Here is a 16,595-nt window from a genome sequence, read left to right on the forward strand (position 1 = left end):
CTGGACATATTTTCAACTGCAACTACTACAGATTGGGCATCAGAATTCTGCAGACTATTCATCAGTAACTGTGTGAGCATACTGCAGTTACTGTCCGTTTTCCTATACACAATACACAGTGCTCTCACCATTGACGCGCGACCTTTACAAATAGTGTATGTTAGAAGTATATTGCATTTGCCTAGTTAACATCACTGTGTGAAAAATAACCGGCCAATATTTAAAGTATTCTCCAAACTTCTAGCAAATATATTTCTCTAACATGACCTAAAATTACAGCTAGGTTAGATATTCAGAAATAGTCGCACTTTCGTAAAATATGAGTGAGGGCAAGGCATAGCTAGCTCATAGCTAGCCAACTCCCCGTGTTAATTGAATGGAGATTTGACCGAAAATATTGAGCTATATTGGTAACGGACCGCGCAGTTCTGAAGGATGCCACAAAAATAGTTTTGTAACATGTCCTAAATTTTTAGCTAATTTAGGTGTTTGGAAATAGTCGCACTTTTGTGTTTTAGGAAGGATATGTAAACGACAGATAACACCAAAAAATATGAAGAAATTATTTCCAAACCGTGTTAAGTCAACAATCATTATGTTGCTCATTTTCAAGAATGCTGGTTAACAAAAAGCAGACCATTGTCTCATTTCGTGAACAAAGGTCCACATACCATTGTTTCCGTGCGTTTCCTTTATAATCGGTTACCCAACTGAAGCTGTATTATACCAGCTCATTGCGATACCATGATACCGCACATATAAAACAGACACATGTGCACAACCAGAGAAGATCCGATTTAATCAGATGAGCTGTTTCAATGAGTGTTATCTTGGTTTAATAGCTTTTAGTGGGGTTTAAGTCCTGCAAAGGTCGAGGTGAATTCTACTGTAGACATGACTGCATCATGGACTGATTGATCATTGGTGTAGTTGTACTCATCCTTATGACCTTCAGTTGCTGCATGTCTACTTTAAAGGATTATTGATCTGTTCTATTCATCTTGGCTTGGATGATGCAGTGTTTCAAGGTTGTATTTTTGTTAATCTTGCTGGGCCTTATCCCATGCATGACCAAATACACCACTACTACTATAGTGCACTCCCACAAATACCAGCATGGTACTACTCATCTAAAACACTCCCGGTTCCTCAACACTAGAATTACATATTATGCAAATGCAAGTGCTACTTTTCAAGATGACATTCTTAAAGCTGGTGATGTTAACCCAAATCCAGGGCCGCTTACTGAAAACACTGACCACAATTCTCACAACTCTTCATCTGTTTTTTACAATCAGACTGAGCTCACTAACATTGAAAAAATCTTGCATAAACTGTCGTCTACCTCAACATTTATGGAATCACATTGTTGCCCTTGGTATCAACAAGAAATCTTGTAAACCGACACACAGAGGGGTACGGGCTGGTATACGTAAACATATGCATGCCAACAGACCTACTCCTGCACTTTACTCCATCTCTCCAGTTAATAACAGTCGTTCCGACAACATAATTCCTGTTCTTGGTTCAAACAGACCACCATGCAACTCTACTCCCAGTAGTAAACCAGTTAATTTTCGCACATTTTCTCATGTTGATCGTTTTTTGACAGTGTATATATTTGTGACTTTATATTGGATAACTGTATTGACATTTTTCTGTTACAAGAAACTTGGTTAACCAATACTGAAGATGTTGTAATTAATGAATTCACTCCCCCTGGTTATTCATATCTTAATTTCCCTCGTGGTGATGGAAAACAAGGCTATGGTGGAATTGGCGTATTTGTACCGATCTGTTTTGAATCTGTCCAGTGTCCCAATGGATTTAAGTTTCAAAACATTTGAGATGTCATGCGTCAAAGACTCGCGTACTGGTTTAATACTCATTTCCATCTATAGACCTTACCCATCCAGTGTCAACAAACTTCGCACGAATGATTTTCTTAAAGATTTTGATTCCCTCTTAGATGAAGTGTCATCTTTGGCCAATAAGGTTCTTATATTTGGCGATTTAAATATCCATGTCAATCCTCCTGCTAAACCAGAGGTTTGTAAATTTATGAATTCTCTCTGTATTAATGGTTTTAATCAACATGTGACCAAACCTACCCACAAGCTGGGTAACACATTAGATGTTATAATATCTAGAGTCAATGACGTCAATATTATTGTTGATTGGAATGTTAAAATTCCTCCAATGTCTGACCACTTTATTGTTACGTGTAAGCTTGATTATATCAAACCTGATCTTCCCAAAACTTACCGTACCTTGCGTAATTTCCGTGATTTTGACAATCAAGTGTTTGTTGGTGATCTTGCCAGTAGTCTTTCAAAATTACCTCACTCTGATAAGGTTAATAATATTGTTTCTAGTTTTTCTGAAATATGTACCAACCTGCTTGATAAATATGCCCCTCTTTCAACAAAACTTGTTGCTGCTCGTTGTAGGCTTCCCTGGTACAATGAAGAAATAAGGAAAGCTAAGCGTGTGCGCAGGAGATCAGAGCGCAAATGGCGCAAGTCTGGTTGTGAGCACGATCGTTCTGCATATCTGGATCAGGTGCACCATGTCAGTGATCTTATTTTGCAGGCTAAAACAAAGTTCTTCAAGTCCAAACTGGCCAATGCGAATAGTAAAGATCTTTTCAGTACAGTTAACGGCCTTCTAAACAGATCTGGTAAATGTCTTCCAATCCATTATTCTGCTGCCGAACTTGCTGATAAATTTGCTTGCTTTTTTAAATCCAAAATTGATAAATTGAAACTGTTTTTCGGATAATACCGATCTGGACTGTGGTACCCCCCAAGGATCCATCATGGGACCTATTCAATTCACTGTTTACATCTACCCGATTGGCAGCATTATCCGTAATCATAGCCTGATGTACAACATATACGCTGATGACACGCAAGTGTATACATCTTTTAATCCAAAAATTCCATCCCATTCTCAGCTGGCTGTTGATCGTCTGCAAAACTGCATTCTTGAATTAAGCAACTGGATGAAATCTAATAACTTGAAACTAAACATGGACACTTCATCTTATGGTTGGCGATACTGTTATTAAACATGCCACTTCAGTTCGTAACCTTGGCGTTAAACTTGACTCACCTCTATCCATGAATGACCATGTATCCGGACTCGAGTCAGGCGCTTCCTTTATACAGACTCATGCCATCACATCATCCGTGCACTCATATTATCTCGCCTCGACTACGGCAGCTCTCTCCTTGCTGGCACCAACAACATCAATTTATCCAAACTGCAGCGTATTCAAAATAGGGCGGTGCGTCTCATCTACGGCCTCAAACGTCGTGACCACATAACCCCATACATCAAGGACTTACATTGGTTGCCCATCAGGGAGCGTGTCAACTTCAAGATCCTCACCATTATATCAATGTGTCAATGACATAGCTCCACTCTACCTTCAATCGGGAATTCATTCTTACACCACATCTCGTCATTTACGCTCTTCCATGGATACTACACGGCTCTCCATTCCTCCCACATTCAAATTAGCTTAGCTTCACTTCCTTTGGTCCTTTTTCCAATTTGATCCATTTCTTGTCATTGCCATTTCTTTCTTTGTTTTCTCTTATTGTAATGCGCCTAGAGCTAGAATTGTATAGGCGCAATATAAATCGATGTATGTATGTATGTATGTACAGGGTGTCCCCCCAAAAAAGAGGCCCCACATTGCGCCCTCTTTTTCTCCTACTTATGAAAAGTTGATCAAATTTATTGTGGTATATAAAGAACCCTTAAATCGTTAGCTTTAATAAACCAAAACAATTATTTCAATCGACTCACAATTTTTGAAGATATGCCCTCTTTAAGAAATGTACCCGTTTTTCACTCTGTCCATGGATGAGGTTTGGCTACATCAAAGATTTAAACGAAACACGCGGTTAATGACATGGATAGATAATAGCATTAGGCTTGGGAAAGCATTCACTATAAGTGAGGATCACCAGCTAGCTTCAAACATCTTCGCAACCCCGTAATACTGCTGCATTTGCAAGTATCCGGCGCACAAGGATGGTACGCAACGCAATTAATGCAATGAGAACTAGGGATGAAACCTATATTCGTCAAGGAGGCAACCAGGTAGGCAGAGCAGCACAGTAAACTCATCAAAAGAACCAAAGACAAACTAAACAGCCCTTTTCAGGGCTACCTTTTATTCCAAAAAGAGAAATGACTTATGTTGTCAATAAAAAGAAAGCAAGAAACAATAAAGTAAGAAACATAATAAAACAAAAAGGCATAAAATAACTAAGAAAAACATAAGTAATTGCAAGTATAGCAAAAGAAATCCCATCCCACATCAATTTCGCCCAAATTAATGACACTTAACAAAATCCATAACCCATAAGCCCACCGGTAAAGCCCATTCCCTAAAATAAAGTTGTTATTTTATAAAGTTATCATCAAGGAATGTTTTATATTCATGCATGGTATATGTACTTTTCAATCTTTGAAGTAGCCAAACCTACTCCGTGGACAGAGTGAAAAACGGATACATTTCTTTAAAAGGGCATATCTTCAAAAGTTATTAGTCGATTGAAATAATTGTTTCAATTTATTAAAGCTAACGATTTAAGGTTTCTTTACATACCAAAATACATTTGATCAATTTTTCAAAAATAGGAGAAAAAGAGGGACGCAACGAGGGGCCTCTTTTTTGGGACACCCTGTATGTATGTATGGTTTGATACTCTGGACCAAGGCCAAAGCCCCACCGATACTCAAATCATAATGATGTAAGCATGCGTAAGCAAACAACGCGTGAAAAGGGGTGTTTCTTCTTGATTGAGCACGTTACGCGCGATACGCGATAAGGGGGGGGGGGGGTAAAAAACGCTGATTTTCATGAAAAGGGGTAGTTTTAAAATCGTTTGTAACGCATTTAGGGGACCCATTTTGATCCGCTTTTCAAATCTGCTGACACTCCGATTCCGGAAAGTTTATCCCCTGCCGGAATTCCTCGTTCATAAAAATGTTTACAGTAAACTCCAAACCTAGAGTGTCAGGTATTATGCAAATATATTTTCATGACGTTTTAAATTTAATCATGGCCTCGTACTTCTATGTAAAATACCGTTTAGAACAAAAAAACGTGCATATTAATTAATGATGTCATATAAAATGTTGCTTGAATTAGGATGGGTATATAGTTCAGCGGACAGACGGGTCTACTCGCCGACAATCATCCTAAATTTGATAAAAAGAATTTCAGGACTTTATAAATTCCTCCCCGGGGATTACTCATGCATTTATTTATTACTACTGTAGTAGATGTGTGAGTTTTCTCCACTGAAAAATGTAAACCTTCTCTCGATTACTTAAGAACAATTTGCGGTAGAAAGCATGGAGAAGGCACAGAATACCGGGACACGATAATCAACTTTAGGTAGTGTCGAATTCAGAGTCAAATACGACGTGAATACTGCATATTTAAACGATACCTCTGTATAAATTACGCTGTATATTGGTATTTTATATTCTCACAAAACAAACTACGAATTCATCGTGTCGTTATTTATATGTATAAAGTGGTATGGTATACCCCCTGGGGTCATATCCGAGAGGGATAGACTTTATGTTCGATGACATGTTAGTCCAAAAAATTGTTCTCAAGTTGTCAACATCCATCAAAACTTGTATAGTCGGTCAAATTTATACAAAAACTTGTTCAGGAATCAAAATTAGACAAAAACTCGTTTAGGGGGTCAAAATTAGACAAAAACCTTAGGGGGCCAAATTTTGGAGAAAATCGCGCTAAAAACTTGCTTAGGGGGTCATTTTGCTCACAGAGGAAAACTTGTTTAGGGGGTGTTTAAAAAAATTGGTCACGCATGCATACACTGTCATATTTAAGTGGCCCCGGGGGTTGGAGGTCAGGACAGCAATGCCTTCGACCGGGCCCGGGCCAAAAATGGTCCTCGGGTTCAAAGCGTAGCTTTCTTTTATTTATTTATTTCATTTTTCATAGATTTACCAAAAAGAAGCAAAGAAATATAATTTACACCGACGTACATGGGCATATACACGACTATTAACGGCTACTCTATCGTGCTTAGATTTTTTGAAAATGATACAGGATGTACGAGATAAATAAATATGTCAATTTGTATTTTCTTCCAAAAGAGTGTTTTTGACTTGTTACAAGTATATCACATGATGTCGTAAAGTACACTATACGCCCATTTGTGCGATACACTTTTTCAATGTTTACCGCATTATACTGATGAAGCAGCAGTACTTTGGAATAATTTTATTATACAGTAAAAAATAACTAATTTAACTTTTTTGTGTGAAAGCCATTCCTAAGTGTTCAAAGCACCCTCCTGTTGTATTTTAAGATATGTAAAATTATTCCAAAGTACTGCTGCCTCGACGAAAGCATACGGACTACAATTACAATACATTCCCTTCTCTATTGGTCTACACTATCGGTGAAAATCGTAAAAAAACAGTATCAATTAATTCGTTTGAGAATGCAGTAAGTTAAGCTTTATTTCATATTAGTACACGTGCTCCAATTTGTGAGAATATAATCTAAATGAAAGTACCTCTGACTTGCTCTAGTCTTTGCCCATGCGGATTTACACCTCAGACCTTAGCACTTGGGCTGAATCGTCTTGCCTGGAGGTTGATAAGAAAGTCATACTTGTATACGACCTAATTTATCAACCAAATACAACAGAAAAAATTGAGACCTATAAAAATACTGTGACATCTCTATAGTCGGAAGGGCGACCGATGAAAAGGAAAAACCTTTTCTCACCATCAGGCTAATGTAATATCATACAAACCCTCGATACGTGGGATGCATTAGAAATTAAACAAATATGCAAGCAGCTAGACACTTTGTCTCAGAAGTCAGACGCATTAATCGCACTCAAAACAAAATATGAAAAATTATTAAATATACATCAATTGGTGTAGGAAACAGTTATGTATTTTATAAAATTATGAATATAATAAATGTATTTCAGTTCCTGTGCGGTAAAGAATTATAATTACCTTCAAACGACAATACTTGGTTTAAATAAAATCACGGTTTACCTACTCTCTGCGTGAATGACTTTCCACTTGTGACTTCAGTACTTTGGCAAATTCTTCTTGCTTCGAGGGGTTTATATTTTTAGTGAACTGTGGCGGGTAAGACATCGTCGATACACATTACGGTACAGTTGCACTCACCTCCTACGGTATTCAATGTAACGATTAAAGAAAGCGAGAACAGGGAAATAATAAATAATAATATACCTTCATTTTGAATTGTTGATTCTTTCAAGATAATGGACACTGTGAGGTTATCTAATGTGCTAATCAGAAGTTAATACTGCGCTGTTTATGGCAAATGGTTTCAGCAATTTCTGTTTCAATGCACATATTTTATTTTAATCAATTTGGTATAACATGCTTAATCCAAGAACTACTGAACCGTAACATGGACTACGAAGGGAGGGAGGGTGTTGCAGCCCCATCCTTTTTCGATTACAACGTCATACAGTTATATTTGGTACCAATGTATTATAGCTATATATCCAGTGATACCAAAATAAGCACAATAATCCCCTATATAATGTCGCTATGATGTCGTAATGTGAGTGCACCCATGCAATTTCTTGAAATTCTTCTACAAAAGTATAAGAAAATCTGACAGTTGACCAAGATCTGGTGACTTCAAATCTATCATGAATTTTTGTTCAGCATTTTTTAACCCATTAATATGTCATACCATCCAATCTAGGATCGATTGGCATACGCCATTGAGAAAGGTAACATATTGGATTTCCGAAACTGTATGGAAACCGTGAGTTCTTTCTTGGAATTATATACTATGGAAACAGTGAAAAACTGGTTAAGGGTTTTTATATCAGATATCGTGAAAATTGGAGTGTAGGTTTTGCCTAGTTGTCATTGTATGGGAGATTAGTTATTATAAGTTTGATAACTAGTCAATTATATATCAGTAGCTTTTATCCGTTAGTTATATTCGAGTTACCATCAATTGAGAAGCTGATTTATTCTTGGCATTGAACTCTACTTGTGCTAGAATGTACTTGAGACGAATATGTTGTAACTGAGCGCTGATGGTGAAGTTGATGGAAACTTTAAGTACAGTTATTTATAGGTAAAATAATACCTAATGATAATTATATGCATACAAGGAGAGAGTAAAGTTTATACAAAGCTTGTTAAATTGTCTAATGTGCCATGATTAATCTATAAGACTGGCACGTTATATGCCGGCTATCGTCTAGGATTCCAGTGTTTGTCTCAAAGTATATTATTCAAAGGGAGTGTAATAAGTTGCTTTAAGGGGTGGGGTATGAACGTTTGGACAGTATTTATTGTGGGACATTAGAGCACATCAGACATATCGAATTGCATTCTGAATACGCAGAATGTCCTTCTGATATCAAATAATTTTGATTTTGTGAAATTCGCAATGTAATACACATTTCATGGCAAATGATTAAAACAAAATTATGTCTTTTTGGGAAAAAATTCATATCTTCAATATGAAAGGTCAAAATTTTCAATTGATCGTCGGCTTTTCCTCCCAGCTACATACACTTTAAGAATATGTCATTAGATTTATAAAATTTACTTTGAGGACTGTTATATGTCAAAAATGTGAAAAATATCAAATTTTAATAATTTGTCATAAAATTTGTATTATATCGTGAATTTCAAATTTGTTATTATTTGATATCAGAAAGACATTCTTCGTATTCAGAATGCAATTCGATATGTCTGATGTGCTCTTATGTTCCACAAAAAATACTGTCGAAACGCTCAAAACGCTCATTCCAGATCGCTTAACTCCTAAGATACAAATTGTAGCGTAGCTCATTCTATTGGGTATCATGCGCACATTTTACTTGAATCGGTTGACTGGTCGCGAAGAAATTATAATGCGTGTATCAATGCTTTTCATTCCAAGTTCTTCTATATGACCTAGTTAGATAACTGGGGCAAAATCAATTTTAACCCAAATTTAGACTGTATCCTATAGGTTATTTCTCAAGCACAATACCTAGAGCAGATTGCTACTGGATTACTATAATGCAGATAATGAAAGCGCAGGAGAAGTTGATCACCATTTACGTTAAAAACATGAAACATATAGCAAAACTACTTCTTTAGGGCTGAACTGTGTTTTGATGAAATAGGTTTACGATAAGGGAAAAGCTTTGACCAATAAGTTCAACAGTTTGTCCCACCTTCAGGCTAATATAGTCGTAGACATTTCCTCATGCTAAATATCGTTACGTGGGATGCAGGATACATTTAAACAAATGCAAAACATTCTATGTCTCAGACTTCAGCATTTCCATACACATTGTGGATGCCTCCATGAAGAAATAATAATCAAAACATAAATTATTTTTTAGACACGTATGGGTTTTGTTTCCTAATGATATATTTGTGTCGCTATAAGGTAACAACTGTACCATGGTTACGAAGACAAATTTAAACTTAACTGAAATGCACTTTATACTTACTCTTAACACACATGACTTTACACTTTTGACTTGGTCTAAATGTTCTTGCTTCGAGGGCTTTTTATTTTAGTATTCTGTGACTGGTATTGAAGACATAATCGATATACATTTACAGTTCTCCTGCGAGCAATACACATGATACACATTAACGATTAAAGAAAGTGAGAAAACGAATGAAGCAAACAATAATCACTAGTACCTTTATTTGGAATATTACAAAACTATACTTGAAATCTGCTAAGGTAAAACTAACTATCGACATACATGTCAGTTGTGCTTTTTTGTCATGGTAGGGCAGTTTGATAATACAAATCTGACAACTTGTTAATTATATCAGCTTTTATCCTTTATTCATCCTCGAGTTATCATTAATCAATTTGCTCAGCTAATTTATTCTGGTCGTTGAACCCACTTTGGCTTTAATTACAATTGACTTGCAAATGAAGGTATGCGTCTGTAATGAGCGCTGAAGATCCAATGCAGCGGATACTTCAAATTCTGCTATTTATAGTTATGATACTAATATTTAATGGTAATTTTATACTTAAAAAGGGAGATACATTTAAATGAAATATGCATGTAAAATGTTATAGTGACAGGTTTGTACGTCTTTCTTGTTATGGTAAGGTCGGCTTTCGTCCTCGACTCTAGTGTCTGAAAATATTAAAATATTCGCAGGGAAAAACAGATGACTTTATGTTATTCAAGGTTAACGCCTGGACGAAGTTGGTTAATGCTTTCTGAAAGTAGCAAATATAGTTACAAAATATGCATTAAGGGCTCGGATACCGGCATTTCACATATTTTTTGGGACCTGAGAGCACATCAGACATTACGAATTGTATTTTGAATACCAGGAGTGTCGTTCCTTCTGATATCAAATAATTTAGATTCTTTAAAATTCGTGATATAATACACATTTTATGGCAAATGATTAAAATTGGATATTTTCGAAATTTAACAGTCTTCGTAAAATGTATAAATCTATTAATGTGTACTTAATGTGTATGTAGCTGGGATGAAAAGCCGTCCATCATTTCAAATTTTTGACATTTTCCCAAAATACCAAGGTCTTTTGGGGAACAAAATGCATATTATTATCTTCAATATGAATCGTAAAAGTTTCAATTGATGGTCGGCTTTTCACCCCAGCTACATACACTTAAATTACATATCACTAGATTTATATCGCGACTTTTTAAGAATCCAAATTATTTGGATATCAGAATGACATTCCCCATATTCAGAATGCAATTCGATATGTCTGGTGTAGGTCCCAGAAAAAGAAACTGTGCAAACGTTGCTATCCGATTCCTTAAACTCAGGCGAACTAATACAGCACATTATGATACATATAGTATTGTAACGCTTTTTTTTGGGGTGTCAATATTTTTGACAAATTAGTAAAACGCAAGAATACAATCGCAAACGATTAATAAAAAAGTTGATTTCTTAATAATAATCTCATTTCTAAGACGGTATTTACGTACTTATTATACATGTAATGTTTGAATAGCTATAATTTGATATATAAACAGACTGCATATTGAATTTACTGGTCATCCAACCTTTTCTTATTCTAATTTTGTCCACAATTATTTTTTCTTATACGAGTATGTTATTTGATGTGGGTTCCATACATCTTATACCATGATAAATGAATGAATAATTGCATGATTTCATCCTTATTCTTCTTGAACTGCAGGACCTGTTTGCAATGCTTCCCACGATGAGGTGGTATGCTGGCCTCCGACACCCGTAGGCGAAAAGGCTAGTCTTCCGTGCCCCAACTATAACGTAACAGGTAAGTACATAGATCAACACTCGCTGATTATTCTTGGTTATTGTCCGTTAAAAAGAAAACGTATGTTCATGAAATGGCTTTTAACGATAAGAAACGGAATAAGGCTGTCAAATATCTGAGTGTGCTGTCTGTCCCTCAAAAATAAGAGTATTTAATCAATGATTGCCCGATGACTTAATCTTAATGTTTGTGCTGCGAATTTGGAAGGAAAATATATAGTGTTAGTTAATAGGGCTATTGGGATAAAACATTCTGAACTCTTCGAAATAGTATAATCATAGCTATCTCTCATGACTGCGGCGTGTACGTAAATAGTTATGTTCAAAAGCACGAGGATCTGACATTGACCCCTCTTTAATTTCCATTTTCTTCGTACTACAGTTAGACCTGATATTAGTCGTATATAATGAGAAGGTCACAGCTGATTCAGTTGTTGGATATTGCCATTTGAAAAGGGTACTTTGTAAAGTGGCCTGCTAATGACAACTTAGCTCAGTATGCTCAAGGTCAAAACTTTTGGCTAAATATAGAACTACGAACTATACCGGGCACAAAAGGAAACTCATCAGTTATAGTCATATGCATCATTGCTGTTCTACAACCTGATGGTGTTGGATTATTCTGATATACATGCTGTTAATTGAACTTTGCTTTCTCATTTGACATTTTGAGGAGCATCATCTTACATGCAAGCTTTCATTTTCAACATAGTGCCGGTTTTCAAATTTGAACAAAACCTAATTAAATGTTTTGCAAGAAACAGATTGTTTAAAAAGAACGAAAAGGATTTCACAAAACAAAATATGAAGCCCATTGGCAGTTAACCACTAGTGTGCATTGTGTTGAATGATCTTTCTTTCAAACTTGGAATGAAGTGAACTGACGCATGCGCTATGTAATTGATCATTACTTCGCGATCTTCTACTTTGATTCTGATGTCTATTTCTCGACTTACGTCCAAATTCATTCGCCCGGTAATTTTTCTCTGGGACACCCTGTATGATATCTTTAAATAAACTTCATCAAATAACTGCAACATCCTCATTTAACAAAAACACGTTGACATTCGCAAAAATATACATTGGATTGAATCCCTTTTGGAAATAAACTCTTCATATACAGCAGCATCTCTAATATTTATTAACACATGCTCGTCATCTTTTTTTCTCATTTTTCCTAAAGAAATTTTGGTCGGTTCCCAAAGGTAAACGACTTGTTTATTATCAAATTGAAAAAGAAAAAGAAATTTGAGACACACAACAAGTTTGCAGGATATATCGCCCTGCGTTACAGATACACATTTGAATGAGGGTATAACGTATATAACTGTAATCACCATCTATATACTAGAATAAAACTCGCTCCATCGAGATTTACTTTCAATTTATTAATTAATATATTGGCCATTATGATGATGAAATAGGCTCTAATGGTTACCTGTATCAAGTTCGTAAAATATTCTTAAATGTCATGTGTGTGTAAATGAGGTTTGAATGAAATCCGGAAGGTGTTTCATATGAGCTAGCTTTAATGCCTGATCCGAGACAGTAACCAGTTTTAGTTGTGGAGTGGACGAAATACATCTACATAGAGCAGGTATGATACCATGATATCCACTCGTACTGTCCATAATGCTAGTCAGAGTGGTATCTGAGCTAACGGTATAATTAATGTGCTCAAATATTGAAATATTAAACCCCTCACTCACAGGGAAGGGTGTAGGTGAAATACGTGGGATCTCAAGACTAATTGAATTGGGTTTTATTATTCGCCATTCTGACCCTTTTCCTGAGAGGGGCGAAATCCGAAATAATGACAACAGTTACTCTTTTTTTTGTCATCACACAATAACTGCAATAGGTTTACATATAGAAATATAAATAAAGGATCCGACTTAATCAAAGGTCTAAAAGAAATTACAAGTAATATATCTCCTACAATGTTTCTTGAAATTCAAATTGTCTACCAATGTTATATAACATTTCAGTTATATTTTAATTCATATCTTTTGGTGAAAGAGATGAAAAATCAAAACTTATAATTCATTATTATACCTTTGGATATGGTTGCATTAAGGTTTTTTTAATAGCAAAACTTGTTATCCCGGATGTTGAATGGTTTATTGGGATCTCATGATGTATAAAAAAATCTGGTATTTGCATTACATTCCCTGACTACCCTAATGTGATATTTAATCCGCACCAAATATTTAGTCCGCACTTGATATCCCGGATGGTGAATGGTTGAATGGGATCTCATTATGTATAGACAAATCTACCATTTGCACTACATTCACTGGCTCCACTGATGTGATATTTAGTCACCACCAAATAGTCGTGCGATAGACTTCCCATGCTCATTCAACTGTGTAGACACGGCTTTGAGCAAGTAAAATAAGGAAAGGTTTTAGCATAACAAAGAAATCTTAGACTACAGGTATCTGGTCTAGCTGTCTGTTTAGTGCAAAAATAATTTATACTATACCCACTACTAATATTTATATGGACTTTTAAGTATCTCATTTCGTCTTCTTTAGATTATGGATATTTATCGTTTGCAAGAAACTCTCGTATTTAGTGGTACTCCGTCCAGTCTTGTTTGTTATTATCGTATTAAAATGAAACCATATTATGACTCCTTTATATGATTATGTGGTTTACTATAGAAAAGATAACAATTCACGTTTATTGAGTGGCCGCGTATCTGTTTATTTTGCAGCAATTAGAGCATATAAGGTATGCCAACTCAACGGAAAATGGGAAAATTGGACGGACTACAAGGAATGCTTAAATCCCCCTATTCCAGTAAGTAGTTCTTGAGTGTCACTGATTATGTTTACGTATTAAACGAAATGCATTTACTTATTATGTTTGAAAATTAAACGTGCTACACAATCGTAAGTGCAGTTTGGGCAATTTTATAGGAGGAGCATATTTATGTTTTGCATCGCCGGTTGTTTCCAAGTAGTCATAAAATAAAATAAAATGGGAGTGTAATGCAATTTGAATTTAATAAAATAAACTATATAAATGGTGTTAAAGTTAATAAATAGAAGAATGTACTGATTAAGTGCCACATACGATAGTATTGCAATAGAAATGAGTGTAGAGTGCAACACCATCGTATGTACCGCATACGATAGTATAGCATCCACTGCTAAGTTAGGATATACGTAATATCGGCTAAAATGTCCATGATTTGTCATTTTATATTACTTTATACTGTATATTTATTTTGGCACATGATATTTACAATAGCAAGACACATTTTGCCCCAATGTAATCTCTCAAGATTCTTCATCTAATTAAAAAAAGGGGTTTATCATCTCTATTATACCGGTCATGGGAGCTATGAATTTAGCAAGCTTGGTGACAACGTCTACAGCCGTCAGCGTCACATTCATCGATCTGTTAGAGACTGTTTTGCACTTACGATGGTGATAGCATTCCATGATTTTGTTGTTTAGGTCCAAAAAGTTGCATATGTGGCACGTACGATGGTCTAGCAGCAGATGAAAAAAACTAAATTATCGTGCAAGACTATCATAAGTGGTCATACGATAGTATCGCAGGCATTTATAAAATTGCATTGAACTTATGATATTTTATTTTACTTTATTAATTTACAAATAATTTAGCAATTTTGAATCTTAAAACCTGGTTTAAAATGTGTATTTTTTATATGACCTTCCATAAATCATCAACTTCTCAAATTTGTCCAAAATTTCACTTACGATAGTGCAGCACTCTGCCGACGATACTTATTGCGACGTGGTGTGTCAAAACGTGACACTTCCTTTCCAGTAAACATTGAAGTACGACATTGCTTGTTTGTTTAAGAATGACCCGTGCCTCCTTTTGTCATATCAAATCACATTATTGGGAATTCCCAGTTTTGTCATTTGTTTGAGGTAATTGATTCTCCTGGTTAGGTATTGTCCACACATCTGTTGGTTTTGATGCCTGACAGGTCAGGTTACTTGTAAATATCAGATAAAAAATAGAAAGAAACGTCATGTTCATCACAAGTAAGAAAAGCATATATAAAACAAATTGCAGAATTTTAATAGTCAACTGTAGGCATGGGTGTTGCATCCCAAATCAATATATTTTATATTGTCACTTATTTTGTTGTCGTCGAACATTGCGAAATATTTGGAAGAAAAACATACAGTAAGCCAAAAAATTAAGGTACCAGTTATGTTTACTCCATGTATATCCTAAACAAAGACAGCTATGTCATAATTGTAGCTAACCAGTAGCTAATAGCTGCATCTTTTAGCTCGAATTTAAGACCTCATTCGTTGAAATTGTTCAAGAAATAAAGACACGACGATCCAAAACCCCAAGGATGGTGCCAATTTAAAAGTTGTAGTTTCCACTATTGCATGCGCTATTGATTTGTACACAAAGCGTTCGCGAACAAGGGAACTAGCGCCGTGCTTCCATTGATTAGCACGAACAACTAGTGTCATGCTTTCATTGATTAGAACACCAAAGTGCAACATTTTGATTTCGTCTCTTCAGTAGGTTTAGATCACCGTTTCTTTAATTCTCAACCAATTTCAACAAATAAGGTCTTGAATCAGAGCTAAAGAGTTCAGTTATTAGCTGCATGTTTTATGTTTTATATTGATATATTTGTCTTTATTTAGGATATACAGGAGTGAACACAACTGGTACCTTATTTGTTTGGCTTACTGTATTTATGAGTGATCTTAGTCGGTATACCATTTGAAAGGAACCCATAAAGCACATTTGTAAAAACAAGAATTGTGCTTCAATTAAAACAACAAGTCTACTTTATTTAACATACTTCTGTCATCATTGGTAATTCAGGCTGTCTCTTTAATCGAAAACCCCTTCCTGTTTGCAGCTACCAACCATAAAATGCCACTTCCATTTTCATCAAGATCTGCGGAAATTGTCATCTGCCGACGGAAATGAAATTCAGGCAACACATTTTATTGTACTTCCAAATTCACGCACCACTAATGAACCCACAGTTCTAAAAATTGTAATTAAATCTTTAAATCTACTTTCTACTTTTTGTTATAGCATTTACTATATTTAAATATTATTTTATTAATGGAATTTGGCAAAATTGACACAACATATAATTGATAGTTCCTGCTTTGCATACCGTGAACCTAACACCTACCCTACATTTTCCTCATTATAAAGTAAAGAGGAATAGTATCCATTCAAGAGGTACCGCTATGCAACCCTAGACTATCAATTGTGACACGCTGGGATCTGGAG

The 16,595-nt window shown here is 35.5% G+C and overlaps 1 protein-coding gene across 2 annotated transcripts in view; it reads left to right on the top strand.

Annotated features, from left to right (window-relative positions):
* The window catches only part of LOC140151505 (corticotropin-releasing factor receptor 2-like), a 156,417-nt gene that overhangs the window by 113,044 nt on the left and 26,778 nt on the right, over positions 1-16,595 (top strand). For both annotated transcript variants that reach the window (XM_072173864.1, XM_072173865.1), the window contains exons 3-4: positions 11,236-11,334; positions 14,053-14,138. In XM_072173864.1, coding sequence (XP_072029965.1) covers positions 11,236-11,334; positions 14,053-14,138 — 185 coding nt within the window. The remainder of the gene's footprint in view (positions 1-11,235; positions 11,335-14,052; positions 14,139-16,595) is intronic.

This window comes from Amphiura filiformis, chromosome 4 (genome assembly GCF_039555335.1).
Source record: "Amphiura filiformis chromosome 4, Afil_fr2py, whole genome shotgun sequence".
In the NCBI taxonomy this organism is placed as follows: Eukaryota; Metazoa; Echinodermata; class Ophiuroidea; order Amphilepidida; family Amphiuridae; genus Amphiura; species Amphiura filiformis.